Below are 14,740 nucleotides of genomic sequence, written 5' to 3'. Positions count from 1 at the left end.
TAAGACCAGGATCTAATACAAATGACTTGCTGTTCAGTGTTCATTTCTCGCTGGCTCTCTCAGTACCTGAACCTAACTTAACTGAATAGAGTCTGTCCCCTTAACGTTGCGGTTCTTCAGAGAGGTGACATTGTCTGGTGTTTAGGGTGTTGGAATGAGGCAGGACTCTTGTCCTCGCTTTGTCTTGGACATGCTGCATGGACTGGAGTAGTTGAGCTCACCTCAACAAGTCCTTGTTTTTCCTGCTCTTGCTCTTGCCTACTTGTCTGTCTCATCAGCCAAGTGTGTCTGTCATTAATTGGTGATGCAGACCCTCTAAACAGTAGTGTTGGCAGCCTGGATAGTCCTTGGGCACATGTGCATGGTTGGGACTCCGCTGAAGACTGGAGGGGACATAGTACAAGGGCATGTGGAGGCAGATCTGATCCCAGCTGGATCCGGTGTGTTTCTGGCCAATGGACTTTCCAGAGGGGCCTTTGGACTGAGAGGGACAACGATTTCATTTTCTTTTGGTCTGAGACATTTGAAAGAATGAGATTGATGAAGCAGGGTACATAATTGCTAATGAGCAACAAGCTCAGTGTTGGCAGAAAAGGAGTGTTGCTACTTATGGGATAAAGTTAGGCAACAAAACTGTGCCAGTGTTAGCAGGTCTGAATGCCGAACAAGAGCCAAGCCTGCTCCCATTTGATATAGTTAGAACATGTTAAGTCCAAGAGAGGAAAAAACCCCACCCATATCTTGAGTTGTAAGAAATCACTCAGTACAAATCATGCTTTCTTCTATTTTTAGTCTTTCTTTAACAGTTTTTGTCTGTGCTTTTCGCTCCTAGGGCTTATATTCCCATAGCTTGTAGACCCCAAGTGCAAAGCACTTGTATAGCGTGAGCATCCCAGAAGGGGCTGCCCTGCGTTGACTTTTTTTTCTTCCAGAGTGTGACTGGAGCTGTAATGCTTGTAAAGGTCCCCAGAGGACTGACTGTCTGCAGTGCATGGAAGGCTACGTTCTCCATGAAGGAGCTTGTGTGGAACAGTGCCCTGCAGCTTTCTACAAGGAATCTGACACATGCCAGAGTGAGTTCTTCTTGAGTGTTACTTCTAATCACTGCTGCCAACACGTTCCCCCAACGTGTGTGCGTCTTGCACTCAGAAGGCACTCTGTAGCTTCAGATCTCTGGCTGCCCTCCAGCACACACACGCGATGGAGCTGTGGATCCTGAGGGGTGTTACAGCCTGGGGCAGGAAGCAGCTGAAAGTGGTGTTGAGCTGAACTCTTTACATATGACTTTTAGGATGTGATCAACGCTGCCTTCAGTGTCGCCAACCAGATGAGTGCAGCCTTTGTGAAGCCCCATTTTTCCTCTCGGATGGTCGTTGTGTTCACAAATGTGGGAAGCGATATTATGCAGACCATGCACAGCGAAAATGCTCAGGTGAGCCTAGTGAGCGTGATGTGATGGAGAGGGACCAGGGTTGTAGTCTGTGTTCTCTATATACTGCTTTTTCTCTGCAATGCTGAGGTGAAGAAGTGCTTGGATGCTGTGCTAAACTTGCTGTTGAGGTGATGCAGTCACCTGAGAATTAGAGAACGGGCTGTATCTGCGTTTAAACGTGCCTAATTCAGGAGGAAAGAGATTCAATGTAGATGGCTGCTGGTGTGTGTGTGTATTTGTGTACACACTGTATATTAAGAAACAAGTATTAAACCCACATTTTTAGAAAGGTTAACAAGCTGTGGAGGACTTGAATGTGTGTTTGGAGTATTTTTTTCAAATTGGTATAACATTTACTTAAAAATTTGTTTCTTCTGTTTGGAAGATCATCTCAGATTCTCTGTAGTCAATGGGAAACAGTGGTCAAATGAGGAAGGAACTTCTTAACAGCTTTTGTATCTCAACTCTTTGCCCCTTCTTTTTTGATTTTTTTTGTCAGGTAGGTAAGACACAAATAGCAGTGGTGTTTCTGTTCTGACCCCTGGGGACAGCTCTGCACACCAGTGGCTGCATTGTTTTTGCAGTGTCTCAATTGTGCTTTCCATCCGATTCAGCTTGTCCTCCCGGGTGCTTGGAGTGTGACAGTGACAGCCTGTGCCACGTCTGTGACAGCACCACGTTTCTGAAGAATAAGATTTGTGTTTCTGTGTGTGGCCAGGGTTTCTATGGCAATACATGGACCAGAGAGTGTGAAGAAGGTGAGTGTCTCTCATGATAAAGCAACCGAGCTGGCAGACTTCCAGCAGATTTTAAGGCCAGAAGTATTATTCATTCAGTGGCATTTTAGGAATTCAGTTTTGAGCAGTTTTGTGTTGACTGTTAAAAGTTGGCAGCTATTTTTATCCAATGTTTTTGTTTCCTAAAATGTGTACATATGTGCTTTTTTTTAAGTGAAGTTACCTTTACCTAGCTAGGTATATAGGCACATGTTTGTTGGCTTTGAGTTTTGTGATGGCAAACTCAAGATGGGAAGTGACTTGCCCGAGCCTCTCAAAGTTATAGTGGGGATTGGGATGTATTGCAGTTCTTCTTTAAATGATGGTTGTCCACCTACGTCAGTAATGAAGAGGGCATTATAAGGGTCTGGTTTGTTATCCAAAAATGGTAGTGACAGCAAGATGCTAACACAGCCCATGGCTGTAATTCATTCAGTAATACCTTTCCCTTCTTTCTTTTCAGCCAGCAAGCATCCCTTGAGCTTCCATGTGAACAGTACCCTCACAGTAGGAATTGGTGGGGTCAAGCCCCTGGACCTCTCCTTATTGGGTGTGCATGATCTGGGTGGTGACACGGGACAGCTCTTGTTCCACATCGACAGCACTCCCTCCAACGGCAGGCTGGTGCTGGTGGTGAATGGGAAAGAGATGCAGCTGAGCAAAGGCGACCACTTCAGCTACAAGGATGTGCAGGAGAAGAGAATCCGCTTTGTGCACAGTGAAGAGAAATCCAGGTGACTGTGTTGAAGCTTTTTTTCAGAGCTCTTGCCTTAAAAAAAAAAAAAGACATATCTTGAGAACAGGCATTTCCTTGTTCCTTGGAAACATTCTTCCAGTGAATCACAGAATCACAGAATATTTTTGGTTGGATGGGACCTTTGAGATCATCGAGTCCAAGCAACAAAAAAAACCCCAAAATAAAAACAAAAAACACACCCAAAAAATCCAAGAACACCAACACCTAAACCAAACCAAACCAAATGCCCACAACCACACCCCACCCCACCCACAAACAGACACAATGAAAAGTGAAGCACACTTTTCACTGCTGTTAAATAAATTATCAATGTACTTATACTGTACCATGGTATAAATGATGGTGCAAAACTTCTCTGTTTATGGTATAGGAGGTCACTGTGATCCAGCTGCCAAACCTGTTGTGCTTTTGGGGGTGCAAGAGTCTGTCTCATCTTCAGGATATTCTGTTGTGGGTTTAAAACTGGCATATTGCTCTGGTTCTTACAGCATTTTCTTGATACTCTCAAGAAGATGCTCAAATGATGTCACTGCTATGCTCTGCAGCATGATCTGCATTTGGCCACTACTTCTTTGCCTACAATATGAGCTCTGTTAGTGTCTTGGGATAATTAGCAGTGAGTAGTAGCTAGCAATGCTCATGCTGCCAGCATGTCACAAGGAAGCAGATTTTTCCTGCTGCCAGGCAATAAGCCAGTCGTCCTGCCAAATTTCACACTTGATTTACATCACCATAAAGCCTTGGGACTAGACTGATATCAGTGGAATTGTTCTAAATTTCTGCCTTTATGTATTAGGGTGTTGTTTGATCGGTTGTGCTCAGTAAGACTTTCAGGGTATCCTTCTGATGCCAAGGGTTAGCTCATGTTCACTAGACTTAAGGCATGTATTTTTGTATCATGCGGGTTTTTTTGTCTGCCTGGTAGTCACAGTGAAATGTCAGGATCTTGTCGTGAGAAACATAGCTCCTTTATGTTCAAGGCTATTGGGTGGCATTATTGAAAAGTAAATAGGAAGCAAAAATGCTGAAAAGTGAGAGCTGCTGTTCTGAAGCCAGATAAGTGACATTTTTCTTTAGCTGACATTTAGAATCAGTACTTTATCTTGGAGATGCAATCCTGTGTGGGTAACATTAGTTAAAGGGAAATGAGGGCATATTATTACATAGTTAGAGGTATTTTATTACATGTTGTGACTGTTGTGAATCTTCAGAAAAAATACTATAAAACCGTAATTGAAAAACTTGAGCTAAAGCTTCTGTCACAAAGCTATTAATTTTTTCTGAATATATATTTTTATCACTATCAAGTCCTGCAGAGCACTTCATTAATTTATATTATCTGTATTTTGGCTTTTTGGGGACTTGTTTAGGAAAGGACAGTTTTCCTTGAAGGTCAGCGATCAACAGTTCTTCTCCCGACCTGAGGTAGTCAACATTCAAGCATTTTCAACACAGGTAATGTAACAAAGCTTGAAAACAACCACAAATTTTATACCATTTGGGGCTCTGGTTTCTTGCGGTGATAACAAAGGAGCTGGGCAAAACTTGAGCTGGAGTTCAGACCAGGCAAATTAGACTCAACTCTCACTTAGTTGAGAGGCAGCCAAGAGTCATATGGAAGAACTGGACTTGGGGTAAGTGAGTGAAGAAGCTGGCCCATGTAGTTTTACTTGTGTGGCGAATTGTAGCTGTGCAATCATAGAGCAATTATCAGTGAGGGCTAAGGAGTCCCTACTGTTTAAATTGTTCTTTGGATCCATAGATTGTCTAGTTCAGTCTCTTACTGCAGGGCAATTGAACGATGATTGATCCCTGTGGTAGGGGTGCTTTGACAGTCAAGAGCATTTACATAAATGCTCTGTTCTAGGACAGTTGGGAATTAAATCAGCATGAGCTATTTAAAGTGTGTCTCTTAAACTGCTCACCACTTGTGGCAAGGTGATGGTACTGTCAAGTGTCCATGTCTGTCATATTATTGTTATTTAAAGTCTGCAGCATGATATCGTGGAGGGGCCCCACCCAAGAGATGGTATAACAGGCAGTACAGCTGTGATTCCTTTTCTGAGGGTAGGCTCTCTGAAAGACAAGGTGTGAAGAGATGCACAAGATCCACATTAAGGGAGAGGGCACAGCATTACAGAGAGGAGGAGTTGTTCAAGCCCAGCCTAGCTGCGTGTGCCAAGCTCAGCCTGTCAGCAGGTCATATCATCACATCCCTCTGGACGTGCTTTGGTTCCCACTCAAGCTCCAGGTGTTCCTCTGCTGCTGCTGTGAGGGCAGTGGACGTGCTGGAGATGCCCAGCCTAGCGTTCTGCTTGCTGCTGGTCCTGTTGGCAGCGAGTTCACCATGGGCTCACTCCAGGTGTCCAAGGAGGCTTTGCAGCTTGCCCTGAGCTTTTTCCATATTTAAACTGTCTAACTGAGAGCTTGATCAGATAGCTTTGGTTGAACAGAAGTTGTTGTGGCTACTTGGCATATTCTAGCTGTGTAAAGAAACTTTAAAGTGCAAATGAGAGTCTGCTGCTCTTAAGGCCCATTTACATCCTCAAAGGGGCATTAAATGGCTTCATAAAACTGTAACTGAAAATCTGGCTATCATCCTTTCTCTTTTAGTGCTGACTCCTTCCTGCCTACAAGCCTGACTCAGCATCTATCCTCCCAATGAGTAGTTTAAGAAATGAATTTCTTTTAATCATTGCAGTGGTGGATGGGCTTGTGTCTGAAGGTGCTGGTGCTATTCTGTGCTTCATGCTGAGCGTAGCAGAAGTGTAGCCAGCAGCTCAAAAGCGTGGTGAGCTGCTGAGTTGCTCACTACATACCATGCTGGTGTTGTGGGGGGGGTCTTCAATTTAATATGTCTAGTGTTCCTTATAGGAAACAACTCCTGAGGTGCCTAATTTCTGTGCTTCTCTGACAATCTTGAGACTTTGCACTGCTTGGCTTCTTTCCAATTTGGGGTCCTAGAGATGTGGTAGCTTCAAGGTTAGGTATTATCATTTTTTTAATTGCATTTTGTTGCTTTTAATCACTGTATTCCATTTTCGTCATTCTGTAACTTCTGTAAGTTGGAAGCATTCTAGTTTGTCCTTTAGTGTAAGAAAAACTGTGGGTTTTGATCCTGTTGTGTGTCTATTGATTCTGGCTGGTGTTGAAATCTTTGCTTAGTCTAATCTCTTGTTTACCTCAGTAGGACATTCACCTAAATAAGAGCTGCAGTCACTGCCCCGGAATACATAACTGAGATTTAATAATAGGAATTTTGCCTGCCAATCCTTAATAACCCTGATAAGTTGTACGCAGGTGAGACGACAGCAGCTAGCGTTCTACTGAATGTTCTCGGGGCTTTGACTTTGTCTCTGCGGGATCACCCTCCCCTCCCGAGGCAAGGTATTATTGATGGCAAATGATGTTTATTTGAATCAATAGGGACTGCAGATTTAAACTTTCTTGACGACAAAGAACTAGAGAACTAATTTAAACCAGCAGAAATGTGGACTCTTAACTGATCATTGTTCTAGGATAATTAGGGCTGTGTGGAGTCTTTGAAAATAAGTCTTTGAAAATAAACAAATAATGATGCTGGTGACATCCAGTCTTGCTGTCTTTGAGATGGACTTTATCAGTTCGAGACAAGCAAAAGCACATCCTTCAGTGTTAGTTGATTGACTCATTTCTACTTAGAGGCATTAATTCAAGCTTCTGCCTCTCGGTTTGGCTCACTGCTATAAGTGTCCTATGGAGGTTTTTCTCCCTCTCCTGCCACTCTTCCTTGCTTCCTTTTTTTCCCTCTCTGCAACTCATTTTAAAGAGATAACCTAGGCACGTGGGTTGTCTGGGGTCTTATTCTCAAGCATCAGTGCTCTGAAAGATGTCTAAGATATTGAAGCTGTAGGTTATACACAAGGAGAATGTGGTGTGTCTCCACCCCCAGCCCACCCTGAACTGATTATTCACATTATGCATGGAACATATAGACCTCCCAAAACAGTTGGGGTCTGCATTTCCATTTGAATTTCCATGGATGGTAATAAAGCAAAGCTGAGTCCCTTGTCTCTTATCTGTGCAGACAGCAAAGGGAATATAGGCTGTAGCTGATAACTAAATTGCTTTCTATATAAATGTTCTAAGTTTTTTTCCTTCCCTAAGCTTGCTATAGTATGAGAATCTTATTTTAATGTAACTAAATCAGTCTAAATTGCTAGATATTCTTAGATCTGCCTGCTGGGCAGGAAAGTGTGGAGAGTGATTCTCTGCTGCTTAGAAATAGGAGGTTTCCAGGGATGAAGTGAGCTAATTTCCTTAACCCCACATTTTTCATTCCAGATTATGATCATGATCAAATTGCTAAGGTTTAGCAAACACCTAAGAGCTGCTTTTGTGTTTCAGGCCCCATATGTGTTCAGAAATGAGGTCCTCCTTGTCCGCAGAGGGAAAACTGGAACTATAACAGAACTGTTGCTTGGTGTGCGAGACAGTGACAATCCTCAGGACGTGGTGCTGATGGTTTTAGAGCCTCCACGTCACGGGCGGCTGATCAAACCTCCTGGAGACTTGGCTTCTGCAGTCCAGGTATTCCACCTGGATGACCTTGCCAGCGGACTGCTGCGTTATGCTCATGATGGCTCTGACACCCAGGATGATGCCGTTCTTTTGCAAGTGAATGATGGGTACCACTTCCAGAACATCCTGTTCCACATTAAGATTGCTCCCAAGGTACGTGCTGTGGCATAAACCCTCGCAGGGAAATTAGAAGTCTGGAGAAGTATCGCTGTGTCCCCGAGGCATCACTAATACTGCATCACTGACAGGCTGTGGTCACTGACAGGCTGTGGTCACAGACAGGAGAAAGCAGTGGATTGATTTGAGTTTTGGAGGTCACCTGAATTTTTGTTTTGCAACAGAAATGGTTCAGCTCAAATTGTGCAGCTTTGACAGTTCAAAGTCCATAGCTACTTGATAAAAAGATTTTCTGCAGTTGCAGGTGGTATTTTTGCACTGGTACAGCCAATGAATTAGAGAATGAGTGGATGGCGGGGAGAGAGCTGATGAGATAGCCAAACCAGTCACAGGGCTAATGGGAGTGTGATGGGAGACACAAAAGGATGACACATGAACTAAACAACTTGGCTAATAAGGTGTATCACTGGTACTTTGGTGGTGGTGGTGGTGTCTCCTGCTGTTCACTCAGCATTGCTTCACTGAAATCTTTCACTTGATGCATCTATTTGATAACTTCCCGAAGGATAGGGCACAGATACCTAAATTCAGAAATTAAGAAATATTTTAATTTTTGTTTCTTGCTTTTGTTGCAGTTCATAATTAAATAATGGTTGTTTGGCTCTTCTGTATTTGGAACATGAAGTGGCACTTCATATTGAATTTTATAGAGATTACAGCAGTAAAATTAGAAACAGTGGTGTTTTCCCATTTGTTTATGAAACAAACCCTAGCCAAACAAGTCATGAAATACGTACAGTGTGTGTGGTGGAGCCTTGAAAAAAATAGTCTGAAGTGCTTGCAAGCATTTCAGTTCTGGTGTTGTAGTATTGAAATAAAACAGAAGGAAAAAAAGCTGAAAATTTCCTTATCCCTTAGTTACTGTGAAAGAGTAATGAAAAAAGGGGCTGTCAGAGAAGTCCACTGTTTGCAGTCTTTTTATGTATGGATTTGAGAATTACACAATCTTCCACTCTGTGAAATGGAGTTAGGAGCAGATGATGCTATCCCTCTTTTGTCCTCTTCTCTGCTGTATTAGGTGCCTTTCACAGCAAGTTGGGCATGGAAATTTTAAGTAAGGTTTACAAGCGCTACATGCGTCTGTGTAGTTGGCACAAGGAGGGACTGATCCCATTTGGACCCTGCGGGTGCTCCTAAAGCTGCAGTATTAATTAATGATAATTAGTGGCATGACTCACACACCAGTCTGGGAATGAAAAAGGGATCGCTTTCAAGGCTGGTGCTGAGTTATTAGACTCCTGGAACAGGAGCAGCCCTGCCTGTGGTTTCTTTACCCAGATCACTTACGTGGCCCTAAGGAGCCTGCGTAAGACCAGAAGGACTGTAAAAACGTTTGGACACCACTCTGTGTTGCTTGTAACACATTTTATTTTTTTTTGCTATTGATTAAGCGCATTCTTGTAAATGCCAGTGAGGGTGAATTGCTGAGTACAGTTTCTTTTATTGGCCGATTTTGCGCTCTCGTGTCTCTCATTTTCTTTCCAAGTGCAGCATTTGGCTACAGAGAAGAATGAAGGTGGTGAGAGAGGTGAGAGTAGAGCGGCTTTTAGTATGAGGGTAGAGCTGGCAAAAACCCATCTCCTGTCTCATCCTAATTATCATCTTTGTGGAGTAGCCTTGGGAGCTGAAATGCATGCAGGGTTTGTTTCTGAAAAGGTGCTGTTGAGACACACACACACAAAGACACTTGGTGTTTTTTTCCTTGGTGTACGTCCAAAGATGGCTAAAGAGCCTGGTAGGACCCTGGCTGGAGGTGTGGGAGATCAAGGTGTGGCTTTTTTAACCATGTTACTTATCTGAGTACACGGAGCTTGTTATAATGTGCGGCTGGATGGTTTTATATGCTAAGTCCTGATGTGAAAGGCCATTTCTAGGATTCTTATTCAATGGACTCAGGCAGTATAATTCTCAGACATTAATCCGGAGGAGCGCTGCAGTGAAAGTGTGACAACATAAATGAAGGACAACATAACCTTCCAAATATTATGAATTAGAGGGTTTTATTTCTTCACAACAGGTGTGCCTTGTTTTCTGAAAGGTGCTTTTTTCAGTCCCTTTGGTTGCTAATGGCCTGCTTTTCCCTACTTGCCCCTGTACAAACACTTTGTTTGACCTACTGCAGTCTGGACAGCTGGCCTCTATTTTCAGAGCTCTTAATAATGATTTGCACTGCTGTATATTTTTGTTGACATTCTCTAACAATTACAGCTTCTGTGAAGTTAATTTGGGACCTGGTAGCGCTTCATTTTTGGCAGGGCACCACTGGTGGTGCTCCAATGGGGAATAAGGAGCCCATGCCCTAGAAAACAGGATCACAGGCCGTGGACTGTAAGTCAGAGGAGCTCAGACCTACCCACATGTGATCTGCCCATTGCTGACGGGATATGGAAGCCTTTCTTTTCTGAGCGGCTAAGGGGAATGGAGGAAAAAAGACAAAAAGATGTTTATTTTAGGGGTGTGTTGGATTTCTAGAGGAGATCCAGCCAAGGGAGGTCTCCAAGGTAATTGCAAGGCACTGCATCTTGCCTTACCTGGGAGCAGGTAGCTGAAGCATGGACCGGGGAGCATGTTAGCCTCCCTGGGCTCTCTGAAAACACTTTTCCCATGCTGTGAATTCATTCCCGCAGTTTGCTCACTGTGTCATCAGGTATCACTAAAAAAAAAATAATCTACTGTGATTCTAGCTGTTTTGCTGAACACAGGGTGAGCGCTCAGCTCAACAATTGCTTGTTGCTAAATATATTTTTTTAAATGATTACCAAGCAAAAAGAGCTGTCTCCTGAGTGTATTCTTATTAACAAGCGGGATCGCAGCATGAAGGCCAGGTGGAAATGGTATTATAAAATACTGGATTGATTTATTGTGGCCAGTGAAGGAACATTCAATCATTTAATTACCGAAAAGCCAAAAGGATCCATTTTTGTAACAAAACGACAACCTTGTGTTTAATTAACATTTTATTTTCAAGCAGTACATTTTGCCTGTTACTCTTTGTAGTGTAGCTAGTCTCTCTTTTCTCTCCTTACACAATAAATCCAGGGACCTTTCTGACCTTTTTAGTTTGTTTCCTGTTCCAGAGTTACGCTTTGCTAGACCTATAAGTGTCACAATGTGGTCAAATCTATAAGGTCAAAGGAAAGTTATCATATATATTGGTAGGGTTCTCTTGGCTGGAACAAGGTTTGGTTTTCTTCTTCACTGTTCTTTAAAAAAATAAAGCAACCATTGTGCTGGGAGACTCTTGACCTGACACAGTCTACGATCATGTGGCATTTAAAAATTAACACTGTGCAAAATAAGTGCAGTGCAGATTAAATGGGTGAAAGGTGCTCAGCAGACATGTCAAAATGGAGATGGGAAATCATCCTTTAATGTAATTCTTTCTTACAAACATCTTTTTAGCTCTCTCAACTATCTCTGTTGCAGATTCAGAAACACGAGTCGTTTATCAGTTTTAGGGTGACACATGATTATGTGGAGTAGTAAATGAGGAGGAAGATGACCACTTATATGGAGCAGTCAGGATTTTGACTGATGATGCAGTTCACCGTAGCCAGTTTCAAGGTGAATCTGCAGAAATCAAGAAGAGAAGTCCCATTTACAGCTACTAGGCTTATAAGAAAGAACCATTGGCACAGAAGAGGTCACGGGGATTTTGGTGGCCTGTCCAACAGAGCATGAGCTGACAAAGTAATTTAGAGCCAGAAAGGGCTAGTATAATCCTTGAATGCCAGAGCAGTGTTACTGAAGTATATGAAAATGGTAGTGAAACTATTACTGCATCCAGTCCTGACATCCACATTTCAAGAAGCATGAATGAATATTTGAAAAAAGAGCCACAGGAATAATTTGAAGGTTAGAAAACCCACCAAAGTAGCAAAAGACTTTGATGGATGCTCAGGCAGACTTCAGTTTTACAAAAGTGGTCAAGAGATTACTTGACCATGAGCGTAAGACCCCACATGGGGAGAAGATATTTGGTCTAAAAGTCTTCCTACAAGTATGTTCTAACTTAGCGAAAAAAGTGATGTGGATTTGGTGCAGTAGTTACTAAGTGAAATTTGTATATTTGTAATTTCTGAATGTTAAACTGCTGTTCAAGCAAAGGATGGAAAACTGTCATAGTTCAATACCCTTAAGTTCAGTTTTCCCCCATCTCGTAGAAAAGCATGAGGTTGGATTTGCTTATGAAGAGGTGAGAACAGTTATAGATGTGTGTAAAGATCGAAGAGGTGCCATAGAGAGATAGTTTTGAATGGTAAGAAGCTGTTGTTCTGTAAGTACCCTTGAAAGGTGTGTATTTTAAGAAATAAAATGATGTGAGAGAAAATGTAAATCAAATCAAACCAGTGTAGTAGACTGGATACCTTTTTTCAGATGTTGATAGCAGTGAATTTTCCACTGTGCTGTGGAGATCAATTCTATGAAGACATGTCAAAAGTCAAGTGAAGAGAGAATGAGGATGATGGTAAAAGACAAAATTATGGAGGAAGACTGAGGTCAAGAAGGTTTAAGTCAGCAATAGGAAGTTAGAAACATCGGAGGACAAGGTCAGTTCTACAGGGTGAGAATTGGATCTGAGGAATATAGGTGAAGGATGCACAAACATTTCTTGAAGCAGACAGTCAGGGACCAACGTGTAAGAAATTCCAAAATACTCTGCTTGATTCTTTTCACTTGAAAATCTGTTTCCATCAGTGCAGCGTTGCTGACATTCAGTTAAGCTTTCTTCTGCTGTCCCCTTGCATGCAGAATGACAGAAGTCCTCAGCTGGTGACAAATTCCCTGGTCTGGGTGCCCCAGGGAGGCATGCTACAGATCTCCAAGACAATTCTGCACGCCGAGCTACCTGGTGCCCATGACTCTGAGATAACCTACACCATCATCAAGGACCAGCCAAGACATGGTAAATATCTCTGGAATTCTGTTAAAAACAGCTGTAGGGCATTGCTTTTCACCCCACATTCCCCAAGATGTCCATCTACTAAATAAAAGTGCAAGTTTGTGGTTACTTCTGGAGAAAAGGGTATTCTTCACAGACCTATGGGAATACGATTCTTCCATGGTATTTTGCCCACACCAAATAGCATTTGAGGGAATATTTCCTTCTAATACTATGGTGAATAAGTGCTACTAACCTAATCTTTTTCCAATTCAAATGGGTGTGCAAAGTAATGAAGCACTACTGTCCTGCCTAGTAATCTGAACTTCTACAACTGTGTTTCTCTAGCGGTAGTTAAATTCTGGTGGATTTCCTAGAATCATGGAATGGTTTGGGTTGGAAGGGACCTTAAAGATAGTCTTGTTCCAACCCCCCTGCCATGGGCAGGGACATCTCCCACTAGACCAGGTTTACAGCCTTGTGAGGGCACATTCTTACTCACTGCCAAAAGATAATATTCTACAAAGAATGTGTGGTTGAAGAGCAGCATAGAGCATTCTACCTCTAGAAACTGCTGAGCAAAAGTTTACCATGAAGAACTGGAGAACTCCCTAAATTCCATGATATTTGATATAATTTCTGCAATGGAAGGGGTTACTGACTCAAACAGAAATTGGTGACATTTGCATCCATATATAATTCTTGTCTTCACATTCCTTTTGAGGGGCTCTTATCTCATCTCTCAGAGTAATGGCTTTCACAAGCAGCCCTGTACGTAGGACTGCAGCTTATAGAATATATTCTGAAGCCAGGTCAAGGAAGAGTGTGGAAGGTGCTGGGATTTGTGGCTGAGATACAAACTGAGAGAAACTGGATGGAAAAGAGAGGACATCATATGTGGAGGGAAAGGAAATATGGACAGAAAAGAAAAATGTTATTTTCCTGCTCAGCATCACCATCTTCTTCACTAGAACCATGTCTTTAAATAATATCTTCTGCCCTTCTATGAAATGATATCATTGGTTTTAATTGTCTGAGCCAGATAAAATTAGAGGATCCCTTTAGCAATATAAGTGCTGGTTTTTTGCCTTTTGCTGTAAGGATAGGCTGGTTTTTGTAACAGCTGCCAGTACCTGATGGAAACAGATTACGTTATTTTTGCAATTTAGAAGAGAAGTAATTAATTTGTATTCCCCCTTTAGTTTTCTGCAAATGAAGGAGTATGTTCTCATTTTTAATAAGCATTTACATGAAAACAAGAATTTTTCCCTGAGGAGCTTGTCTCCTGCTGCCTAACCCTAACCAAAATTTATAATCCTGTATTTGTATCACCATAATTACCTCTACTGTAATTAGTTGCAGTAACACAAATGGGTTTGTAGCTGCAGGTGAGGAATAAGTAGTAGAAATCAATGAACTTCAACATTTTATCTAAAATACTATTTCACAGAAAGGGAGGAAAAATATAAGATAGAGAAATGTAGAAAAATGTGTCCTTAATCAAGGAGGGCTTATCTGCCTGTCTTAGTATTTGGGTAATGGAAAAGATATTCGTACCTGTAGAGAATATATAATTTGATCTTTAGATAGGAAAGAAAAACACTTTAGAATTATCTACTACATTACTGTAGCACAAGTGAGTGGACTAAGAAGGCTTCTTGCCCTTTATTTCAAGACTCTGAAACCAAACAAAAGGGATGTAATTAGGGAAGGAGAATCCCTGTCCAGATCACCTACTGCTGCAGGGCTTGGTTTGGTTCTGTGCAATTGGGCACCAGAGAGCAGTTGATCTTTCTAAGAATCTCTTTACGCTGGACCTCTTGTTTTGTCTCTGAAATAGAACAAGTGTCTTACCTATCTCTCCTGCCAGCCTCAACACAGCTCTGTTACATGGCAAAAATACTCATTTCTCTATGAGTAGGTATTGTTGTACCCTACACTGCTCCGTGGGACATATGTTCTTAGAGGATGAAATTTCTAATGCCAATGGAAAGTGTTAAAAGTGTCCGCTCTTCTTAAAATGAGTGAGACCACAGTGCCTGAATCCCCTAGACAGCTCTGGAAATTGCAGCTGTATAGTCTCCATCTATTTCAATGAATTGCCTGAGCGTGCACTAGTTGTACATTCATATGTGTAACCGATCAACAGGTGTTTT

The 14,740-nt window shown here is 42.1% G+C and overlaps 1 protein-coding gene across 1 annotated transcript in view; it reads left to right on the top strand.

The window, feature by feature from the left end:
- The window catches only part of FRAS1 (Fraser extracellular matrix complex subunit 1), a 175,063-nt gene that overhangs the window by 112,568 nt on the left and 47,755 nt on the right, over window positions 1-14,740 (top strand). Inside the window, exons 25-31 of the mRNA XM_074154995.1 lie at window positions 933-1,073; window positions 1,292-1,432; window positions 2,047-2,190; window positions 2,672-2,942; window positions 4,336-4,420; window positions 7,352-7,678; window positions 12,455-12,608. Of these exons, the coding sequence (XP_074011096.1) occupies window positions 933-1,073; window positions 1,292-1,432; window positions 2,047-2,190; window positions 2,672-2,942; window positions 4,336-4,420; window positions 7,352-7,678; window positions 12,455-12,608 (1,263 nt within the window). The remainder of the gene's footprint in view (window positions 1-932; window positions 1,074-1,291; window positions 1,433-2,046; window positions 2,191-2,671; window positions 2,943-4,335; window positions 4,421-7,351; window positions 7,679-12,454; window positions 12,609-14,740) is intronic.

Source organism: Numenius arquata, chromosome 10 (genome assembly GCF_964106895.1).
Source record: "Numenius arquata chromosome 10, bNumArq3.hap1.1, whole genome shotgun sequence".
Classification (NCBI taxonomy): domain Eukaryota; kingdom Metazoa; phylum Chordata; class Aves; order Charadriiformes; family Scolopacidae; genus Numenius; species Numenius arquata.
This window is presented reverse-complemented; position numbering and strand designations above follow the sequence as displayed.